Source organism: Hyperolius riggenbachi, chromosome 1, assembly GCF_040937935.1.
Source record: "Hyperolius riggenbachi isolate aHypRig1 chromosome 1, aHypRig1.pri, whole genome shotgun sequence".
NCBI classification, from domain to species: domain Eukaryota; kingdom Metazoa; phylum Chordata; class Amphibia; order Anura; family Hyperoliidae; genus Hyperolius; species Hyperolius riggenbachi.
This window is the reverse complement of record NC_090646.1, coordinates 579,637,427-579,656,925: the sequence shown is the minus strand read 5'-3', so window position 1 is coordinate 579,656,925 and position 19,499 is coordinate 579,637,427. Positions and strand designations below refer to the sequence as shown.

The window sequence follows — 19,499 nt, the reverse complement described above, 5'->3', positions numbered from 1 at the left end:
TTTCAAGCACTGACACGCGGTGGCGCTTCGTGGCAGGAGAGAACTGCAACGTGGCATGTCTGAGCATGGCTGCGGCCACGTTCAAGTGCGACTCCATGGGGGTTCACCTGTCTAGCATCGGTACCAAGCATTAACCTCCTTGGCGGTAACCCCGTGTGTGACACGGGGTAAGCCGCCGGAGGGTGCCGCTCAGGCCCTGCTGGGCCGATTTTCATAATTTTTGTTTTGCTGGACGCAGCTAGCACTTTGCTAGCTGCGCCAGCACTCTGATCGCCGCCGGCCCCTGCCCGATCGCCGCTATCTGCTGCGGCGCGGGCCCCCCCCCCCTCCAGACCCCAGCGCTGCCTGGCCAATTAGTGCCAGGCAGCGCCGAGGGGTGGCCCGGGACTCCCAATGACGTCCCGACGTCAGTGACGTCATCCCGCCCCGTCGCCATGGCGACGGGGGAAGCCCTCCAGGAAATCCCGTTCTATGAACGGGATTTCCTGATCGGAGATCGCCGAAGGCGATCGAAGCGGGCGGGGGGATGCCGCTCAGCAGCGGCTATCATGTAGCGAGCCCTCGGCTGCTGCGCTCCCTCCTGGCGGTATTTTTCATACCGCCAAGGAGGTTAACAAGCGCCCAGCCGGTGAAGGAGAGCAGATGACAGGTGGTGAATTCACTGCCTGTCAGCTGCCCATCTGAGGCTGGGTGCACACGTAACAGAACGTGAAAGGCTGCATTTTTTGTCATGTTTTATGTTAATGTTGTGTGCATTTTTTGTGCGTTTTTACTGCATGTTTTGTGCATTTGTGAAGCGTTTTTCAAGCGATTTAACGAATTTGCGATTCGCATATACAAAATGCATTTGCATTTTGTATGCGGTTTTATATTTCCATGTATGCAAATCACTAGGAAGACAACAAGAAGCGGAAACACAGCGCAAAAAAAATATTTTGGGGAAAACACATATAAAACGCATTAAAAATGCATACCATTGCGTTCCCATTGACTTTCATTATGTGCGTTTTTGAAAATGAATATGCGTTTTTATATGCATGTTTTCCTACGGCCCATAGACTTCCATTAGCGGCAAAAACGCTAAGTTTTCCGCAACGCTAGTTTTTCTGCTATGTGCGCACCTAGCCTGAAAGAGGCCTTAGGGACCCATCTATAAAACTCCATTGCACATACAAACTCATTCAATGCAACCCAAGCCATTTATACAGAATTACATTGCTACATTACTGCCACATCCCTGCATAATAAGATGGTGGTGGGTACTATTCATGTCAATTGGGCTGCCAATAGGAATGATCGAATATGAACCCCACCCTTCTATAAATAGGCTGAAGGTTTTATTGCACACTGCTGCAGCCAGAGACAATCTCAACCACTATAAATAGGGCCTTAAAGTGAACCCGAGGTGAGAGGTATATGCGATATGGAGGCTGCCATATTGATTTCCTTTTAAGCAATAATAGTTGCCTGGCTATCCTGCTGATCCTCTGCCTCTAATACTTTTAGCCATAGTCCCTGAACAAGCATGCAGCAGATCAGGTGTTTCTGACATTATTGTTAGATCTGACAAGATAAGCTGCATGCTTGTTTCTGGGGTTATTTAGACACTACTGCAGTCAAATAGCTCAGCAGGGCTGCCAGGCAACTGGTATTATTTAACCAGTAGCCGACCGCGTCACGCCAATGGGTGTGGTTGCGGCGGCAGTACCAGGACCGCCTAACGTTGATCGGCGTAAAGTCCTGGGGCTCTGGTTTGCAGGAGATTGTGCAGGCTGCGCGCGCATCTCCTGCTTAGTGGCCGGAGTGGCTCGGGAGACTGTTAGACAGCGAAACCGCCATCTAAGTACCTGTACAGCGCTGCGATCTGCAGCAGCGCTGTACTGGGGACAGCCGTGTGAAACGGCTGTTCCCTCCTTAGGCACAGGGGTGATCGGCTGTCATAGGCTGAAGCCTATGACAGCTGATCACGTGGATTGGCTGGTGGGGGGAGGGAGGGGGAAGTATGAGAAATATAAAAAAAAAAAAAAAACACTTTTTTTTTATTAAAAACAAAAATATAAACAAAAATAAATAAACAAACATCTGGGGGTGATCAGACCCCACCAACAGAGAGCTCTGTTGGTGGGGAGAAAAGGGGGGGATCACTAGTGTGCTGTGTCGTGTGGCCCTGCAGCTTGGCCTTAAAGCTGCAGTGGTAAATTTATCTAAAAATGTCCTGGTCACTAGGCAGGGGTTTAACACCATGGTCCTCAAGAGGTTAAAAGGAAATAAATATAGCAGCCTCTCCCTCTCACCTCAGGTTCACTTTAAGCTGCATGGGAAAGAAGATATTTTTTGTAAAGTTGCTGTCCTTTTTTCCTTGTTGGCCACTGCCATTTTTTTTACTAGGCTAAACATGCACATATAGGCCTGTATCATAGATATTTCAAGGAGGAAAGAGCTAAGGATAAAGTATAAGTGATTGGAACCAATCAGAACTCGCATCCCGTTCTAACTTTATGCACATTATTCTGCTTACTACAGTTTAGTGAATATGCCCCTTTATCTGTTGCGTTGCCCATCCAGGAAAAATAAGATCGCAAATCAAGAATGATGGAAGGCTGCATCACGCTTCTTTGATGCAATGTGACACATACAGTGCAGCATACAGTCCAATGACTTATGCTTGCACCAGACCCATAGCCAAGCACATCGCTCAGTAACACACTGCTTGCATGCGGGTGAGTTATGCCAATGCAAACACGCCAGCGTGAAAGCGCCTTTGAAATATAATTTCATTGCGTTTTGATGCAAAGCAAATTAAAATTGAATGAACCACAAAACATACTAAGAAACAAAAGACCTTTTATTTAATCAGAAATGTGTTGTTAAGTAGCCTAGGCAATACATCTGAGATGTCTCAGGAAACTCCTAGGAATATCAGTGCTGTTTTAGAGAAGTGTACAGAAGTAGACCAGGCCTCTGCTGCCCCTGATGGCCCGATTCCAAGGGGCCTGTTTGTTAAGGTTGTAACTGCAGGGTGTAAAGTTGCCCATATATTACTTGATTTTCCACCGAGTGATTAAGCGATTGATGGACTAGTAGCACACACACTGCAAGCAAGACCCTATGCAATTCTCCTTTACTAATTAAAGAGCATAAATCACAAAGCATTGTAAAATTTAAAATGCATGAAAGTACATAAATACAAAGTACATTTCTTTAGAGTAAAATGAGCTATAAATTACCTTTCTCCTATGTTGCTGTCACTTACAATAGGTAGTAGAAATCCAACAGAACTGATGGGTATTGGACTAGTCCATCTCATGAGGGATTCTCAGGGTTTTATTTTCAAAAGCACTTAGTGAATGGCAGTTTCTTATTCCAGTTGCCAGTGTGCAAACTGGGGGAGGGGGGTGATCTAATCAAACCATTGACCAAACAGGAAAATCAAGTAATGTATGGGCACCTTATGCCTGGTATACACCAGGCAATTTCCCATCAGATAGATGGGTCAAATTGATTATTTCCGACAGGTCCAATATGATTTCCAATCGATTTTCTGATCAATTTTCTAATCATCCATCATAAAAATGATCAGAAATCAGATCAGACCTGTTGGAAACAACTGATTTGACTGATCTATCTGACAGGAAATTGCAATGGTGTGTTCTAGGCATTAACAGTGTAATGCTGGGTACACACAGGAGTTTTTCTGGCAGATTTACCGTCAGATCAATTGTTTCCAACATGTCTGATTTCCGATCGATTTCTGATAAAAACAGTTGAAAATGGATCAGAAATCAGAACGGACATGTTGGAACTAATCGATCTGCCAGAAAATCTCATAGTGTGTACCTAGCATAACTGCAGAACAATATATCTCATCTGTCAAAGCTTCCCTCTTCTGCCCTAACTTCCCACTAATGCAGGTCATACACACTTCATTGTGATTGAATCTGCTGGAAATAAATGCCACCAAAATGCCCAATTGATTTTTGATTAATTTTGACCTTGAACAGAAGGTCCAAGCAAAAAAATAAATAAAAAAAAATGATCTACTTGCTCAGGTCTTCCTCCAGCCCCTGGCAGCTGATATGTCCCTCGCCACAGCTCCATTGCAGCACCATTGCAGTTTGGCATCTTCTGCGCAGTAGTTCTACGCCTGCGCACAACACACCAGACCACATAAGTATGACCGCGAGTGGTGTGGCTGCACACTGGCGCATGCGCAGTAGATGCCGGCGGGGAACCCAACCACCGGCTGGAAGCAAAGCTGCGGTGAGGGACATATCGGCTGCCAGGGGCTGGAGGAAGCCCCGAGTAAGTAGATTTTGTTTTCACCTTGCATCTTTTAAATCGATTGGAAGCATTAATCGAACCAGATGGAATATTTAGGTCAATTGTGGGCAGGGCAGGAGTTGAACTGTGGACCATGGCGTTAAACAGCATTGAACAGTGCAAGTTGTGCAACACTGCAATTTGATACATTTTTCAATAGATCTCTAGCTGGAATGTAGTGAAAATCATTTTACAGTGCAGGGGCGCAACTACAAATCATCGGGGCCCACAGCAAAACTTTGATGGGGGCCACCCCAGTGTTCACACCCTTTCCCTTGCCTACCCTCGGTGACCCTCACAGCCTGGAGGCCCATCTTGCGAGGGTCATAAAACAAGTGTGGACATCATCATCTCCACACCCGTAACAAGTGTTGCCATAAACCACCTGATCTGAAGGACGGACTTCTCTTTATTGGAGGGAGTGAAGTAGTAGTTGGTTGCAGGTGCTGCTCCCCTGAAGTTATGCCCCTGCATGCAGTGTGTGGTAGTAAGTGGTTCCTTTTTCAATCGATTTTGATCAGAGACGAATTGTTGTTTTGTAACATTGGGCACAAATCTATATGTGTATGACCTGCTTAACCAACCAAGCTTCCTGAATCATCACACAGGCAGCAAATCACATTGCTCAGATAGAATTGGCGCTACCAGTATGAATGAGAGGTAAGTGCCTGGCATGGAATGTTGGTGGTAAGATGAGGTTTGAGAAACCGTGGGTTGCATTCATAAAAACTGTGAAAGCAGATTGGAGCACATTTGGTGCAGAAGTGGAACAGTTGCTCAGACTAGCCAATCAGAATGCTTGTTCTGGACATCTGCTCCATGTTTGCACCAGTTCTGCGCCAGTTTTCACAGTCCAAGTTTTCATAAATCTGCCCCAATACTTTTACACGTGAGAGGGGTTACATTCATTACAAACATAATAACCATTATTCAAGAGCGACAGGATATTATTTACAAAGAAAAATACACAATATAAAACATGATACAATACAGAAAACACATGGAGGGAATGTGGGAAGTTCCATGAATATGAACATATTTACAAGACATGTATTCTGGGGGAAATCTTCCAGTAAAGCTTTTCATACTTTGCACTGATCAGGGCTAAAATGGCTGAAACATTCACACAAGTCAGAACTCTGGCTGCACAGTTTGCCATGAAGATATAAAGTAGAGACTGTCATGGCCCGTGCATAGTTTCTATGATGAGGAATGAAGCTCATTTTCTGGACTTGCTAGAAGTGAGGACGTGGAAATGCCTTCTGTATCAAGAAGGCAATGAGGCAAAAGACCGGATTATTTAATTGAAACCATCATTCCAGTTCATGACTTTATCATATTCCTGAATCCTCTGCTTGATGTGCGAAAGCTTGTTCTTCAGATATTCACATCGCTCCTTCTTCTCCAAAAACGTTGGGTCCTGTAACAAGAGAAAAGGAGAAGAAGGTCTTACGTCCATTTATAAATTCTTGTAAATGGTGCCAATCAATTAACCCCTTAGCAGCCAAATAAAATAAAACTTTATTTGGTTGCAGGGCCGAACTTTTCCTACAGCTGGAGAAGTGTGCCTTCCCCAGCCTGGCAGGCTCGGCAGGGTGTGTGGCAACAGGGTGGTGTCAGGGAGCTCCCATACATACCTGTCCCGACAGCTGGCTTGCGTCTTCTTCCTCCACCACGGCAGCGGCGACATACTCACAGCAGGTCTCCGCGTTTCCAATCACTTAGAATGACATGTGATCGGGTTCCAGGAGACCCAGTCAGCATTACAGCACCACCCGGTGGAGGAAGAGGGGTGATGGAAGAGTCATTTCCATCACCCCTCTTCCTCGATCAGGTGCCGCTGTAACGTTCACTTGGTCCCCTGGATCCTGATCACATGCTAGATCATGTGATCAGATGAGATCGGGACCCAGAAGACCTGTCGGAAGTTCAGAGCCGCCGGTGGAGGAAGAGAAGAAGCCGTCCGTAGCAGGCAAATATAACACCTTGGACGCTGCACTCGTTTGGCTGCAGTAGGCAACAAGTTATCCCGACAGAGGCTGCCACTGCAAAAGCAGCTTCAAAAAAAGTGTGTGTGTGTGTGTGTGTGTGTGTGTGTGTGTGTGTGTGTGTGTGTGTGTGTGTGTGTGTGTGTGTGTGTGTGTGTGTGTGTGTGTGTGTGTGTTACCGACCATGTTTTTTGTTTGTGAACACTGCCTAAAACTGGCAATTAAAAGCCAGGATCGTGCTGGGGAGGAGCGCAAACAGTAAAGAGGAACCCAGGAGATCACAGTGACTCGATTGGTATGTTTTTTTATTGTACAAATCGGACAGTACAGATTCTTTTTAAGAGACTTCTTATCCTACGCAAGAAGAAAAAGCTGATCCTCAAAAGAAATCTGAAAGGAAATTTAAAATGTATACATACCTATGTAGAAGGAAGGCTCTGGATCCCATTGAACCTTCCCGCTCCTCAGTCCATTCCATAGTTCTCACGCTATGCCTGGTGGAAGCTATTCATCCAGCTAGGTCGATTAGCTCTTTTGCACTCCTTGTGAAGCCTTCAGAACTACTTATCCCTGAGTAGTTCCAAAGACAAGCGCATCCTTACTGCTCAAGCATAATATTGAGCTCGTACACGCTTAGTACAGATCCACTTGTCTTTGGAACTACTTGAGGATGCAACTAATTCCACAGGCTGCACAAGGAGAGCCGAAGACCTAGAAGAATGAGTGGATTCCACTGGAGACAATGGCCTCAATTCACTAAGCTTTATCAAACACTTTATCGAATGTTTGATAATTTACCTCATGGGTAAAATCTAATTTTAAATTCACTAAGGTATTATATATTTATCTAATGTTATATCGGTAAACGTTCAATAAATCTAGAACATCTTAGTGAATTGAAAATTAAATTTTACCCATGAGGTAAATTATCAAACATTCGATAAACTGAGTTACTGAAGTTACTGAATTTAGGCTTATGCAGGAACGATGGGACAGACAAAGGACCGGGAAGGCTATACGGTATCCAGAGCCTGCTCTCTACATAGGTATGTATAAAAACAATTTTATTTTTCACTTCAGATTTCCTTTAATAGTTAACATTTGTATAGGCCTTTTTCTCCGCTCTACCTCAAAGGGGTTGATAGCTGCAGCCACTAGGAGGATGCTCAGTAGGCCACGCTGGAGCTTTAGGGAGATTTGGCTCTAGCATTAGGGTACCTGGCTCTAGCCAAGATTCAAACCCTAGTCTTGTAAGGTCACAGACACTTGCTGCGCTTACTTAGTCCTATTCTCATCAGAGATAAGACCCCTAAAATGGAGACACAATAAAGAAAACGCACATAGTGCTCAGCACTGTTTGGAACACAATGATTAATCCACCACGTGCAGCACTCCACAGGGACGTGCCTTCACCAATAGGGATAGAAACAGCGTTCCCCCCTCGTGAATCCACTCACCAAATGGCTGCTTGTTAGTTTGCACGTAGTGTATATATAGAGATCCAAGCTCCTCAGTCTCCACTCAGGACTTCTTTATTAAAAGCAATAAGGCAGCACGCTGACAATCCGGAAGTAAGGCAAACCAGGAAGGACGGAGCACCTCGTATCCGCGGCCGAAGGTTGTACTGATGTCCTAAATCCTTGTGGAATGCCCTTTTTTTTTATTGCTTTTAATAAAGAAGTCCTGAGTGGAGACTGAGGAGCTTGGATCTCTATATATACACTACGTGCAAACTAACAAGCAGCCATTTGGTGAGTGGATTCACGAGGGGGGAACGCTGTTTCTATCCCTATTGGTGAAGGCACGTCCCTGTGGAGTGCTGCACGTGGTGGATTAATCATTGTGTTCCAAACAGTGCTGAGCACTATGTGCGTTTTCTTTATTGTGTCTCCATTTTAGGGGTCTTATCTCTGATGAGAATAGGACTAAGTAAGCGCAGCAAGTGTCTGTGAACTTGTGTATTGATTGGAGTGAGGTGACTCTTAAAACAGGCTGCGATCCCCTATCAAGGACTTATTTCTTTTATATTTTTGGTGCTTTTCTGTGGAGCGCAGTTTATACAAACAAAGTCTTGTAAGGTAGTGTATTTAAAGGGAACCTAAACTGAGAAGGATATGGATTTGTCATTTTAAAATAATACCAGTTGCCTGGCTCTTGCTGATCCTGTGTCTCTAATACTTTTTGCCACAGCCATTCAACAAGCATTCAGATCAGGTGCTCTGACTGAAGCCAGACTGGATTAGCTGCATGCTTGTTTCAGGTGTGTGATTCAACCACCACTGCAGTCAAAGAGATCAGCAGGAGAGCTAGGCAACTGGTATTGCTCAAAAGGAAACATCCATATCCCTCACAGTTTAGGTTCCCTTTAACCTGTACATCATTCAAAGACAAGCTATAGAAACCAGTTGTAATACTAATCTTCAGGCTACAATGTTAGACACATTTACCTGCACAAAAAAATGTATATCCAAGAGATCAGAAAAGAAAGTCAAAACAAAGCACCACCTCACAGAAAAACGAGCTGCTCACATAGGACTCCTATGTTAGCAGCTCGTTTTTCTGTATGGATAGTCATCTATGGGACTCCTATGTTAGCAGCTCGGTTTTTTTGTAGAAGTCATTGGGAGAGCCATCTGTGTGTGTCCAGTTGGTTCGGATGCCCTACGTCATTCTGCGCTGCTGCTTTGCCGGCTTTGTGTTACTGGTTTTAACCGTGCAGAATTCTGTAACTCAGCCTGATGAAGGGCGCTTTATAGCCCGAAACGAACATGTGTCGTTGCCTCTAAACGTATGCCTGTAAAGGTTACAACCACTCATCAAGACAAGCCAAAACTATATATACTTGTCAGTTTCTAATATCAAGCCTTTGTCTTATGGTCGCTAGTATGAAGAAGGACTTTTTCAACTTGAAGAACCGTGTTTTAAGGTTGTTTTTTTTGTGATATGTGTCAATAAAGTTTTTTGATATTTTTTGTACTACAAGATTGCATTATAGTCCGTTAATACTAGTCCTTATCTAGAGTGGTATATGTCTAAGGGGGCGAGGTGGATTGTCCAATAAGAGGACTGTGTTTTGGCCCTTCACTATTTAAAAAGGACCGCATCCGATTATATATCCATAGATGACTAAGGACCAGTCAGGTCCGAAACATGTCAGCTTTGTGTGAATCGGTGCTGGAATCTTATACATCCGTTAATAAATGGTAAACCTTGGCATTGTGCAGACCTCTCTTGTTTTCTGGTGACCATTTTACCGGTAGCAACTTCTAAAAGTAAGCAAGATGTCAACTAGTGCAGGTCAAGGAGATGCTAATTATTCACAGCAGATGCAATTTTTTTTTCTGCAAATAGTGTTTGTAGCTTGAAAATGGAGGAAAGTATATAATTGGTCCATTCTCAGGCAGATTACATTTACAAAAAAATGAATATAAAATTAGCATCAACTCATTGCTTTCGTTTGTATCAATATGAATCAATCATATGGGTATCTGTTATGAATATACATCATACTCTACTTTCAAATTGTTTTCACTGTATACTTTGGATAATAATAAGCTGTTCAAAAGTTTTAAAAGATCTATGTAAGCTGCATTATCCTTTAATTAAAAAAAACAGTGTTACCAAAAAAAAAAATTAGCATCAACTCAAATATTTTGACTATGGTAGAGATTAGATTGTGAGTCTTTCTGAGGGACAGTTACTGACAAGACAATATACTGTACTGTGTAAAGTGTTGTGAGAGAGGTCAACGCTATATTAATACTAGATAAATACAAAATAATAAGCATCTCATTAACCACCCTAGTGATAACCAGATTCTGTTCTTGTCTGTTTTGGTCTCTGTAAGTAAAGCAGTTGTGTTCCTGGACATCTAAGTAGCCTGCTAGCTGTGGAATGAATTTGAGGTCAGGTGGAGGGTATGTGCTCAATCAGCTCTGTGTCTGGGGAGTGAGGGCATGATATACGGTCCTTCAAGCTGCCCCAGAGTTTGAAATAAATGATCGTCATGGTTTGTAGTTATTCTACATATGAAAAAAGCTTGGAGTCGGGAAAACAAATACTCTGGCTTATGTAGCGCTGGATAATAGTAGTAATGGCCTTAATGTGGTGATAATTCAATGCGTGTAGTAATAATGCCCACTGTGACTTCACTGTGATAGTCTAGATGTGAAATTAGTGTGGTGGTAATTACTCAGCTTGGTTGGTGGCCATCCATTGGCTGTAGAAGTAGTGGTCACTAGCTGTAACTGTAGCTGTTCCCTGGCTATAACCATGGCATTACCTGTGTATGGCAGTGGTCACTCCCTGGGTATTTTCTTAGTCTAATGGTAGATAGTCTCTGAACCTTGATGCGCACTCCAACGACCTCCTCCTACCCAACCCACGCACCTTGCACTCCCATGCGCGACTACAGGACGTCACTAGAGCAGCCCCCATCCTGTGGCAAGCTCTCTCACTGCCCATCAGGCTTGCCCCCTCCTTCAAACAAGCAGTCAAAACTCGCCTCTTCAAAAAGGCCTACCCCGGGCTCATTGATGCCGTAGTGCTCTTTGCTGAGAACCTCTCAATGCAGCCTCCTCCTATCGTGTCATCACCCCATCCCTTTAGATTGTGTATCATACTTGACTATGCATTCTGCCTACAGAATAAACGTAAACTTGAATTATTAGGACTACTACCCCAGTGCATGATCTGGCATTGTGTATCTTTTTGCTTATTACCTGTATTGTGTGGTCTGTCACCCCTGTTATAATTGTCTTGAATCTTATTTATTCTCCAATGCAGTGTAATATGTTGGGGTTAACTAAATACAATAAATAATAATAACCGGCATCAACACAACACAGGCGGGTTTGGCACCATGTTGCATATTTTTAGGTGCCACACCAATCTTGTACTAGTTATTGGTAATGCTCTAGATATGATGAGGTTAAATCATACATGAAATTTACAGACCCCTTATCTAGCAAGTGAGGGTGAAATATTTATTCAAAACTTTCTGTAAACAGAACAGATAAACCAGGAATCTGAACCTAGTTAGGACAAGAGTATTTCCCAACCTACCCTCGTAAATTGTGAACATAAAAGTGTAATAAAATAAGAGTCACTGACATGCATCCACTTCTATTATACAAAAAGCAATAATACATTTACTGAATGTAAACGTAACACTCACATTCTTTTTCTTTTGATATTCCTGAAGAACTTTTGCAATCCTCTGGTATTCCTGGAACATGGAAGAAAATGTGAAACTAAACGTTGAGCAGCTTATAAAATAGTAAGAATCATGTGATACAAAGTAAAGGTTATCAACACGTGGCAATATAGTAATATATCTACAAATCATGAGCCCCCCCCCCAGCAAAACTTTGATGAGCCCCTTTAATGTTCACAACCCTTTCCTTTCCTTCTCCCCCCCCCCCCACCACCACCTCATTGGTAACCCTCACAACAAGGGGGTTTATCATGCAAAGGTCACAAAACAAGTGTGGCCATCAAGATCTTCACCTCCATAACACATGTAGCCAGAAATAAACACAACAAATGAATGAGCTGCATTACAAAATAAGGATGCAGCGAACATGGGTATGCTGAGACTATTGAACAAGTGTATATGTATACTATTATATATAAGATGTGGTACTGCCAGTCTTTTCTGTTTTACAGATGCTGTGAGGTAATTTTACCTCAGAAGAGCTGCTGTTGATAAGCAAAGTTATGAGCTGTGTGCCAATCAGGCGCAGCTTGAATTTGATTGGACAGAGCTTCGTTCCCTCCAGAAGTCCTCAGCCAATCAGAGGGTTAACTGAGGTGAAACAATATCAGTTCTGTCAGAGCAGTCACTGTCACTTGAGCCGAGCTCTTGAGACAGACCTGTGCTGCTGAACACCCACCCGCCCCTTTTTTTCCTATGTTCATTCGTCGTGGGCTTTAAAATGTATTGGACGGTATGGTTTGGATGGTGGAAAAAACTCACTGGTGGTGGCGATCGTGTCGAGTCCACAGACCAACGATTGCGGTTGTATAAGTAATGTGTGTTCACATTGAAACAAAGTTACATGGTTTATGAGATTTATCCAATAAAGTTGTTTGTTTATTAACCCCTACCCCCAATAAACAATGGCCACGGCCTGTTAAACACCAATGGTGGTATTGTGTCTTATTAGAAATAAGTGGTTAATAATGGTATTATGGTGGTTTAATAATGACGAATGCATTCCCATGATCTGGAGTATAAGGGAAAGGGAAGGTTAGTAGGGTTTGTAGTTGGGATCCTCACACACCTCTGGCCCCCCTTGCAATTGAAGGGACTGCTTCCCCCTAGTTACGCCCTTGCTGACACCACAATGACACAGAAAGGAATCCTGCCTTAAGCCACCCCTTGCTTATAATGTAATGCTGAGCTGATTTCTATAGTTACAACACCTGGTGGAGCAACAAGTCACTTGGCTGTTTTCCTCAGAAGCAGGTTATTTGGACGCTGGTGGCTGGCTGGTAATATGGGCGCTGCATAGACTGTAATGTTAATAGAGGATATAACGGCGCCCAAGTTATACGCCGGAGTTTGGTTTTAAACGTATGGCTGCAGCGGTGATGGGCTGAATGCTATTCTATGACCTAGCGCCAAGGGGTTCATTTGGGCACTGGCTGTGGCGGGTGTAACAGAAATGGATGCTTGGCTATACTATAGCAAAATGCCAAAAGGCTAACTTGAGCCACAGAAGTACAAGTGAGTGCTCGGCTATAATACAGGCAGGCGCCAGAAATAATGGGGGGGGGGGGGGGGGGGGGCACAGTGGACCTGCATAGGAGGGCAAGTTAATGGGCACCAGGGGTCCGGCTATTATGTACAGCTTTTTTTTAGGGCTGACACAAACAGTACTTAGAAACACCAGCAGTTGGATCAGACCCCTGACAGCTCCTGATCTCCCTCATATGCTACATCATACAAACCAGGAAGTGTTCAGGAGAGTACTTCTGGGTTACCAGGCAGCAGAACAAGGCAATGAGGATGCCTGCTCACTTGTCTCCAGCAGCTCTGACCATCCCAAGCCAGCATGGAGAGAAAGAGGGGAAGGGAGGGGTTATTGCCAGTGCGGAGGATGCACTCTGAAGGGCAAAGTGTAACTATAAATCATGGGGACCCCCAGCAAAACTTTTAGGGGCCCTTCTAATGTTCACACCCTTTCCCCTGCCTACCCTTTGTGACCCTCAGAGCTTGGTGGCCAATATTGCAAGGGTCAGAAAACAAGTGTGGACATTGTAATCTTCACACCCATAACAAGCGTAGCCACAAAATCTCCTGATCTGGATCCCTTTATCAAAGGGAGTAAAGTAATAGTTGGGGCCCACTTACAGCTCTGGGCCCCCCTGCAGTTCACCATCATCGCAAATCATCTCTTAGGCCTCGTTCACATTGCGTTCTGCTCGTGTGGCCGTTTTTGGAGGTGGTTTGTTTTTCTCCTCCCGGCGCTCAGGTGGGCGCTGTGGATTTTGTAAAGCGCTTCAATAAGCGTTTTTTTCAGAGCGATTGCATTTTTTCCCTCCCTGATACACATCAGGAAGTGAACCCTTTGACTCGGAAAAGAATAAATACAATGTATTAATTCTTAAAAACGCAATCGCTGCACAAAGCGATTTTGTGAGTGCTTTGAGTTTTTCCTACACCTTCCATAGAGGCGGAATCGCCCCAAAAATGGCCCGCGCACCGCTTTGCTGTCCGCACAGCACACGACCCGCACTGATATGAACCTTCTCATAGACATTCATTGCACAAGCGTTCGGGGGCGTTTTTAAAAAGCGCACGCGGGTGAAAAAAGTAAGAAAACGCCTGCAGTGTGAATGAGCCATAAACTGTGGAAAGATGCAGAAGCCTTTTTTTAATAAAATCTTTGACAGACAAGAAAAGATGCATCCAAGTAATGGCTGACACTGCCAGATACAGTCTTACCAAACCCATCTTGTCAATGGCTGCGAAAGGATTAAAAGGATAACACACTGGCGAACTCAGGGGGCTATTCCGGGTGTCTGGAACCTCCCCCCTGCACTGAGCTGTGTATTCAGCCAGGGAAGCCCGCATAATATAAACAGCCTCATTCTCCCTCCCTTCTTACTTCTGGTGCCTCCCTCCAGCTAATAGAATGAGAGAGGCAGCCGAGCTTCCCTCACAACCCTCACAAGAAGATGCAGCCTGCAGTGAGAGAATGTTGATTATGGAGTCCTGGACTCTCCACAGCACAGAAGTGTCCGACATAGTGAAATTAGAGTGCAGGCAAGCTGGTAAATATGCACAGCATGATGCAGAGCTTGCCTGGACTCAGGGTCTGTGGGCAAACATCTGTCTGGTCTCTCCCCATTGTTATAATGACTGCATGTGTGGATAAGGTGTGGATAACAAGCTGAAAAGTTTTTGACAGTCCCTAGACTCCAGGAGGGTTTCTTTCTGACTTGTGTGAGAGACTGACAGGGACAGGAGTCCGATTACAGGCAAGTAGCCTGTGTGATGTGGGACTTCAATACAGATAAGTTCTCTGCTCCATCTCAGGCTATTCTCAATTTCTCCACTCCTCTCTCTGGGCTAGTGCAACGCCAAAATGACAATAGCAATCGCTAGCAATTTGTGAGTGTGATTCTGTGAAGTGATTTTCAGAGCGATTTTTGAATGAATTGCTCAAAAACATGCTACATGCAGTATACCTGCGATTTTGAAAAAATCACAACGCTGCTGTGGGAACACCCACATAGGGTAACATTAGCCAAGCGCTTTTCAAATCACTGTTGATTTGAAAAACGCTCAGAAGCACTCTTGGTGTGCACCAGCCCTCCCTCATTCACCTTTGTTTCCCTCTTCCCCTAGAGCTGGCTGTGTGTTCTTGTCATACAGGAAAGCTAAATAAAAGTGCAATCCTGGTGAGGCAAAATATTATTATTTAGTATTTATGTAGCGTCGACATCTTCCGCAGATGCATATATCCCTGCATCATATGGGTATCGCTTGCGCTATGTGACACTATGTAGCATATTCCACTGAATTGTCCAAACTAAGTCTATCTCCTGTTCCTCTCTTGGGGAGTTGTTCCAGCGCTGTACCCCGTTCACATTTGCTGCTACCAGAAGCCCTCAGAAACACTAGTGTCCTTGAGTACTTCCAAAGATAGGCAGCTCCGTAATACGCCAGCGCACTTTTGTGCATGGGCAGTATGGAGCCACCTGTATTCGGAAGCACTCGGGACATACGTGCTTCTGGACCTTTCAGGAACCCCCCCCCTTAAAAATCCTGCGTTTGCCCCTGTAACAGGTAATCCCATATTCAAACCAAAGACAGAGTATTAAATAAATGTAAAAACTAAAAACAAAGGCTTGAGATGAGATATTTTGCCATATAGAAACACTAGGATAAGAAAAGAAAAAACAGCCAATGTTGATGCATGATTGAAAAACATCCTGCAGCTAGGGCTGAAGACAAGATGAGATAAGCATTACCACCCTCTTGTTTACTGTGCTGAGTACAGAGAGTGACGTAATGCTACTGTGCTTCAGGCAATAAGATCACACCAATCCTGCAGCACTCAGATCAGTGATACATGTACTATGAATCACTGTGTTTAGGTGGCTCCGCTTCTGTTATGGAGTCAACCATACACTATATCCACAAATACTAAAAGCCAATACTAAAGCCGCTGTACAGTACTGGGTCCAGGATGAACAATGATGTTTTAAAGTTTGTGAACCTTTTTGAACTTACAATATTTTTGCATAAACGCATGAAAACAGGTCATGATTTCAGTTACAAGTCCTAAAACTATTTATCATAATAACCTGGTACAATAAACCTTAAAAAAAAAAAAAAGTTAATCTATCTGTTGAGGAAAAATGATCCATACGTATTAGGGTGTTGCAAAAATATGGGATGCTTTGTTTTCAGCAGCTGCGTGCCTCTTTCGGGCATCAATAATTACAGCTAAACATTCCTAGTAACCGGATAAGTCCAGTTACAATTCAGACAGAAGTCAGTGGATTGCCAGATTGGAATTCCCACAAGACAAGCCAACTTCCAGGCCTTCGGCGGCATTTCTACAGGATTAAGGTCTGGACTCTGGCTCACAATTGCCTTGCTCGTATTCTTTGTCAGATGTATACTTTCATAATCCATCGCCATATCAATTATGGCAAGCCCTCCTCGTCCCAGAGACAGAAAAGCAGGTTTAAACACTGAATTATTTGCATCTCATCGAACATTTCTAGTTCACATGCACAATTGCTGTCACATGCAGAGATCAGGGCTCAATCTCTTGGGCAACAGCTCTGGGCCTACAGTGGTTCTGTTGATATAGAAGGGAAAGGAAGGACAGAAGCATGGTGCACAATGGAATGGCAAGGAACAATGCACTCAGCCAACATGCAGTCCAGATCTCTTAATCAGCCAGACCGAGGCAACCTCAACAGAGTGATAAGTTCTGGGTTTGTTGTGTTCATTGTTAATCGAAAGGGTCTGAGGGCTAGTTCACACTGGGGGATTTTTCTGTGATTTGCTGATCACTGGGGATCAGAAAAGTGCTGCTGCTAATGCAAGTCAGTGGTAGTGTTCACACTGTGGCGATCGCCAGTGATTAGCGATTTGCTGATGGTGCATGCAGCATTTTTGGAGAGATTGCATTTCAATGCTATAGAATCACAAAACGTAATCACTCCTAAATCGCTCTCCTGTACAGTAAAAAAAACAGCTTTTTGCTGAGCACCGGTGATCAGCAAGACACTACCAAAGTGCCCAGTGTGAACTAGCCCTGAGTTGTCTTATTTGTAATAAAAAGTGAGTATCCTACATGCAAAGTTCTACTCTGACTCCAGACAGATATTTGTAATTTTTTTAGTACTTTGCATTAAAGGCTCTTTGCACTGGTCAGTAATTAGTGCACTGTAGATCAGCACTTTCCAAGAATACCTAGAGGTTAATGTGTACACGGCAGAGGGAATGATGGAAGTGATGCGTACACGGCAGAGGGTATGATGGACGTGATGTGTACACGGCTGAGGGTATGATGGAAGTGATGTGTACACGGCAGAGGGAATGATGGAAGTGATGTGTACACGGCAGAGGGAATGATGGAAGTGATGTGTACATGGCAGAGGGAATGATGGAAGTGATGTGTACACGGCAGAGGGAATGATGGAAGTGATGTGTACACGGCAGAGGGAATGATGGAAGTGATGTGTACACGGCAGAGGGAATGATGGAAGTGATGTGTACATGGCAGAGGGAATGATGGAAGTGATGTGTACACGGCAGAGGGAATGATGGAAGTGATGTGTACACGGCAGAGGGAATGATGGAAGTGATGTGTACACGGCAGAGGGAATGATGTAAGTGATGTGTACACGGCAGAGGGAATGATGTAAGTGATGTGTACACAGCAGAGGAAATGATGTAAGTGATGTGTACATGGCAGAGGGTATGATGTAAGTGATGTGTACATGGCAGAGGGAATGATGGAGGTGATGTGTACACGGCAGAGGGAATCATGTAAGTGATGTGTACATGGCAGAGGGTATGATGGAAGTGATGTGTACATGGCAGAGGGAATGATGGAAGTGATGTGTACATAGCAGAGGGTATGATGGAAGTGATGTGTACATGGCAGAGGGAATGATGGAAGTGATATGTACATGGCAGAGGGAATGATGTAAGTGATGTGCACACGGCAGAGGGAATGATGTAAGTGATATGCACAATGTAGAGGGAATGATGTAAGTGATGTGTACACGGCAGAAGGAATGATGGAATTGATATGCACAATGTAGAGGGAATGATGGAAGTGATGTGTACACGGCAGAGGGAATGATGGAAGTGATGTGTACACGGCAGAGGGAATGATGGAAGTGATGTGTACATAGAGGGTATGATGGAAGGGATGTGTACATGGCAGAGGGAATAATCGAAGTGATGTGTACATGGCAGAGGGAATGATGGAAGTGATGTGTACATGGCAGAGGGTATGATGGAAGTGATGTGTACATGGCAGAGGGAATGATGGAATTGATATGCACAATGTAGAGGGAGTGATGGAAGTGATGTGTACACGGCAGAGGGAATGATGTAAGTGATGTGTACACGGCAGAGGGAATGATGGAAGTGATATGCACACGGCAGAGGGAATGATGGAAGTGATGTGTACACAGCAGAGGGAATGATGGAAGTGATGTGTACATGGCAGAGGGAATGATGGAATTGATATGCACAATGTAGAGGGAGTGATGGAAGTGATGTGTACACGGCAGAGGGAATGATGGAAGTGATGTGTACACGGCAGAGGGAATGATGGAAGTGATATGCACACGGCAGAGGGAATGATGGAAGTGATGTGTACACAGCAGAGGGAATGATGGAAGTGATGTGTACACAGCAGAGGGAATGATGTAAGTGATGTGTACACGGCAGAGGGAATGATGTAAGATGAATGATGACAAAGAAGCAGGTACTCACGTGCTCATTCTCTGGGTTTCTGGGTAATTTGCTCATGACAGCATCCAGCTCACTGAACTTCTTTAGGACCGCCTGCACCTCAGCTGACAATTCTTTGTACTCGGCGTACTGGTCATTGAATACAGCTTTATAGCGCTCTCGCTCATCATCTGCTTTTATTGCCTGGTACTTTCTGTAAGAAAAGAAATGGAACATATGTTTGCTGAATGCAACAGTGTACAGTGCAAGAATGAAAATAATCTAGGATAAAGCAGTGACCACGAGTACTAGCAATCTGTTTACAAGACCATAAAAGTAGCTTTACAGAACATAGCGGAGGGCAGATTTATGGGCTTTGTTAGCAAGAATTTTAGGACCCAATAGTATGTATGGGGCATAAAATGGGTGTGTTTTTTGATGTTCATTAGTAAAAAAAAATAAGCCTATCAGGGGAATTATGGTTCTATTCTGGAAGACTAAAATGACCTCTGATCTTATGGGAGAAGAGTGCTTTACAAAATGTTGTTGTTAAAGCTTTCAGTTACTAATAAAGAGGAACTTTAGCCAAGGATTGAACTTTATCCCAATCTGTAGCTGATACCCCCTTTCCCACGAGAAAGCTTCTCCATTAATTCTAAGCATTGCCATCCCTAGATAAGTTAGGCTAATCAGGGATGCCTTCAGAAATTTGTGGGCCCCATACCAGGCAAACTTATTGGACCCCCTCACAC

General features: G+C 44.1%; 1 protein-coding gene across 3 annotated transcripts in view; it reads right to left on the bottom strand.

The window, feature by feature from the left end:
- Positions 1-2,827: 2,827 nt before the first annotated feature.
- MARVELD2 (MARVEL domain containing 2) overlaps positions 2,828-19,499 on the bottom strand; it is a 64,360-nt gene continuing 47,688 nt past the window's right edge. For all 3 annotated transcript variants that reach the window (XM_068248122.1, XM_068248113.1, XM_068248103.1), the window contains exons 5-7: positions 18,790-18,961; positions 11,485-11,535; positions 2,828-5,740 (exon numbers count right to left, since the gene is read on the bottom strand). In XM_068248122.1, the coding sequence (XP_068104223.1) occupies positions 5,621-5,740; positions 11,485-11,535; positions 18,790-18,961 (343 nt within the window). In that variant the 3' untranslated portion in view covers positions 2,828-5,620. The remainder of the gene's footprint in view (positions 5,741-11,484; positions 11,536-18,789; positions 18,962-19,499) is intronic.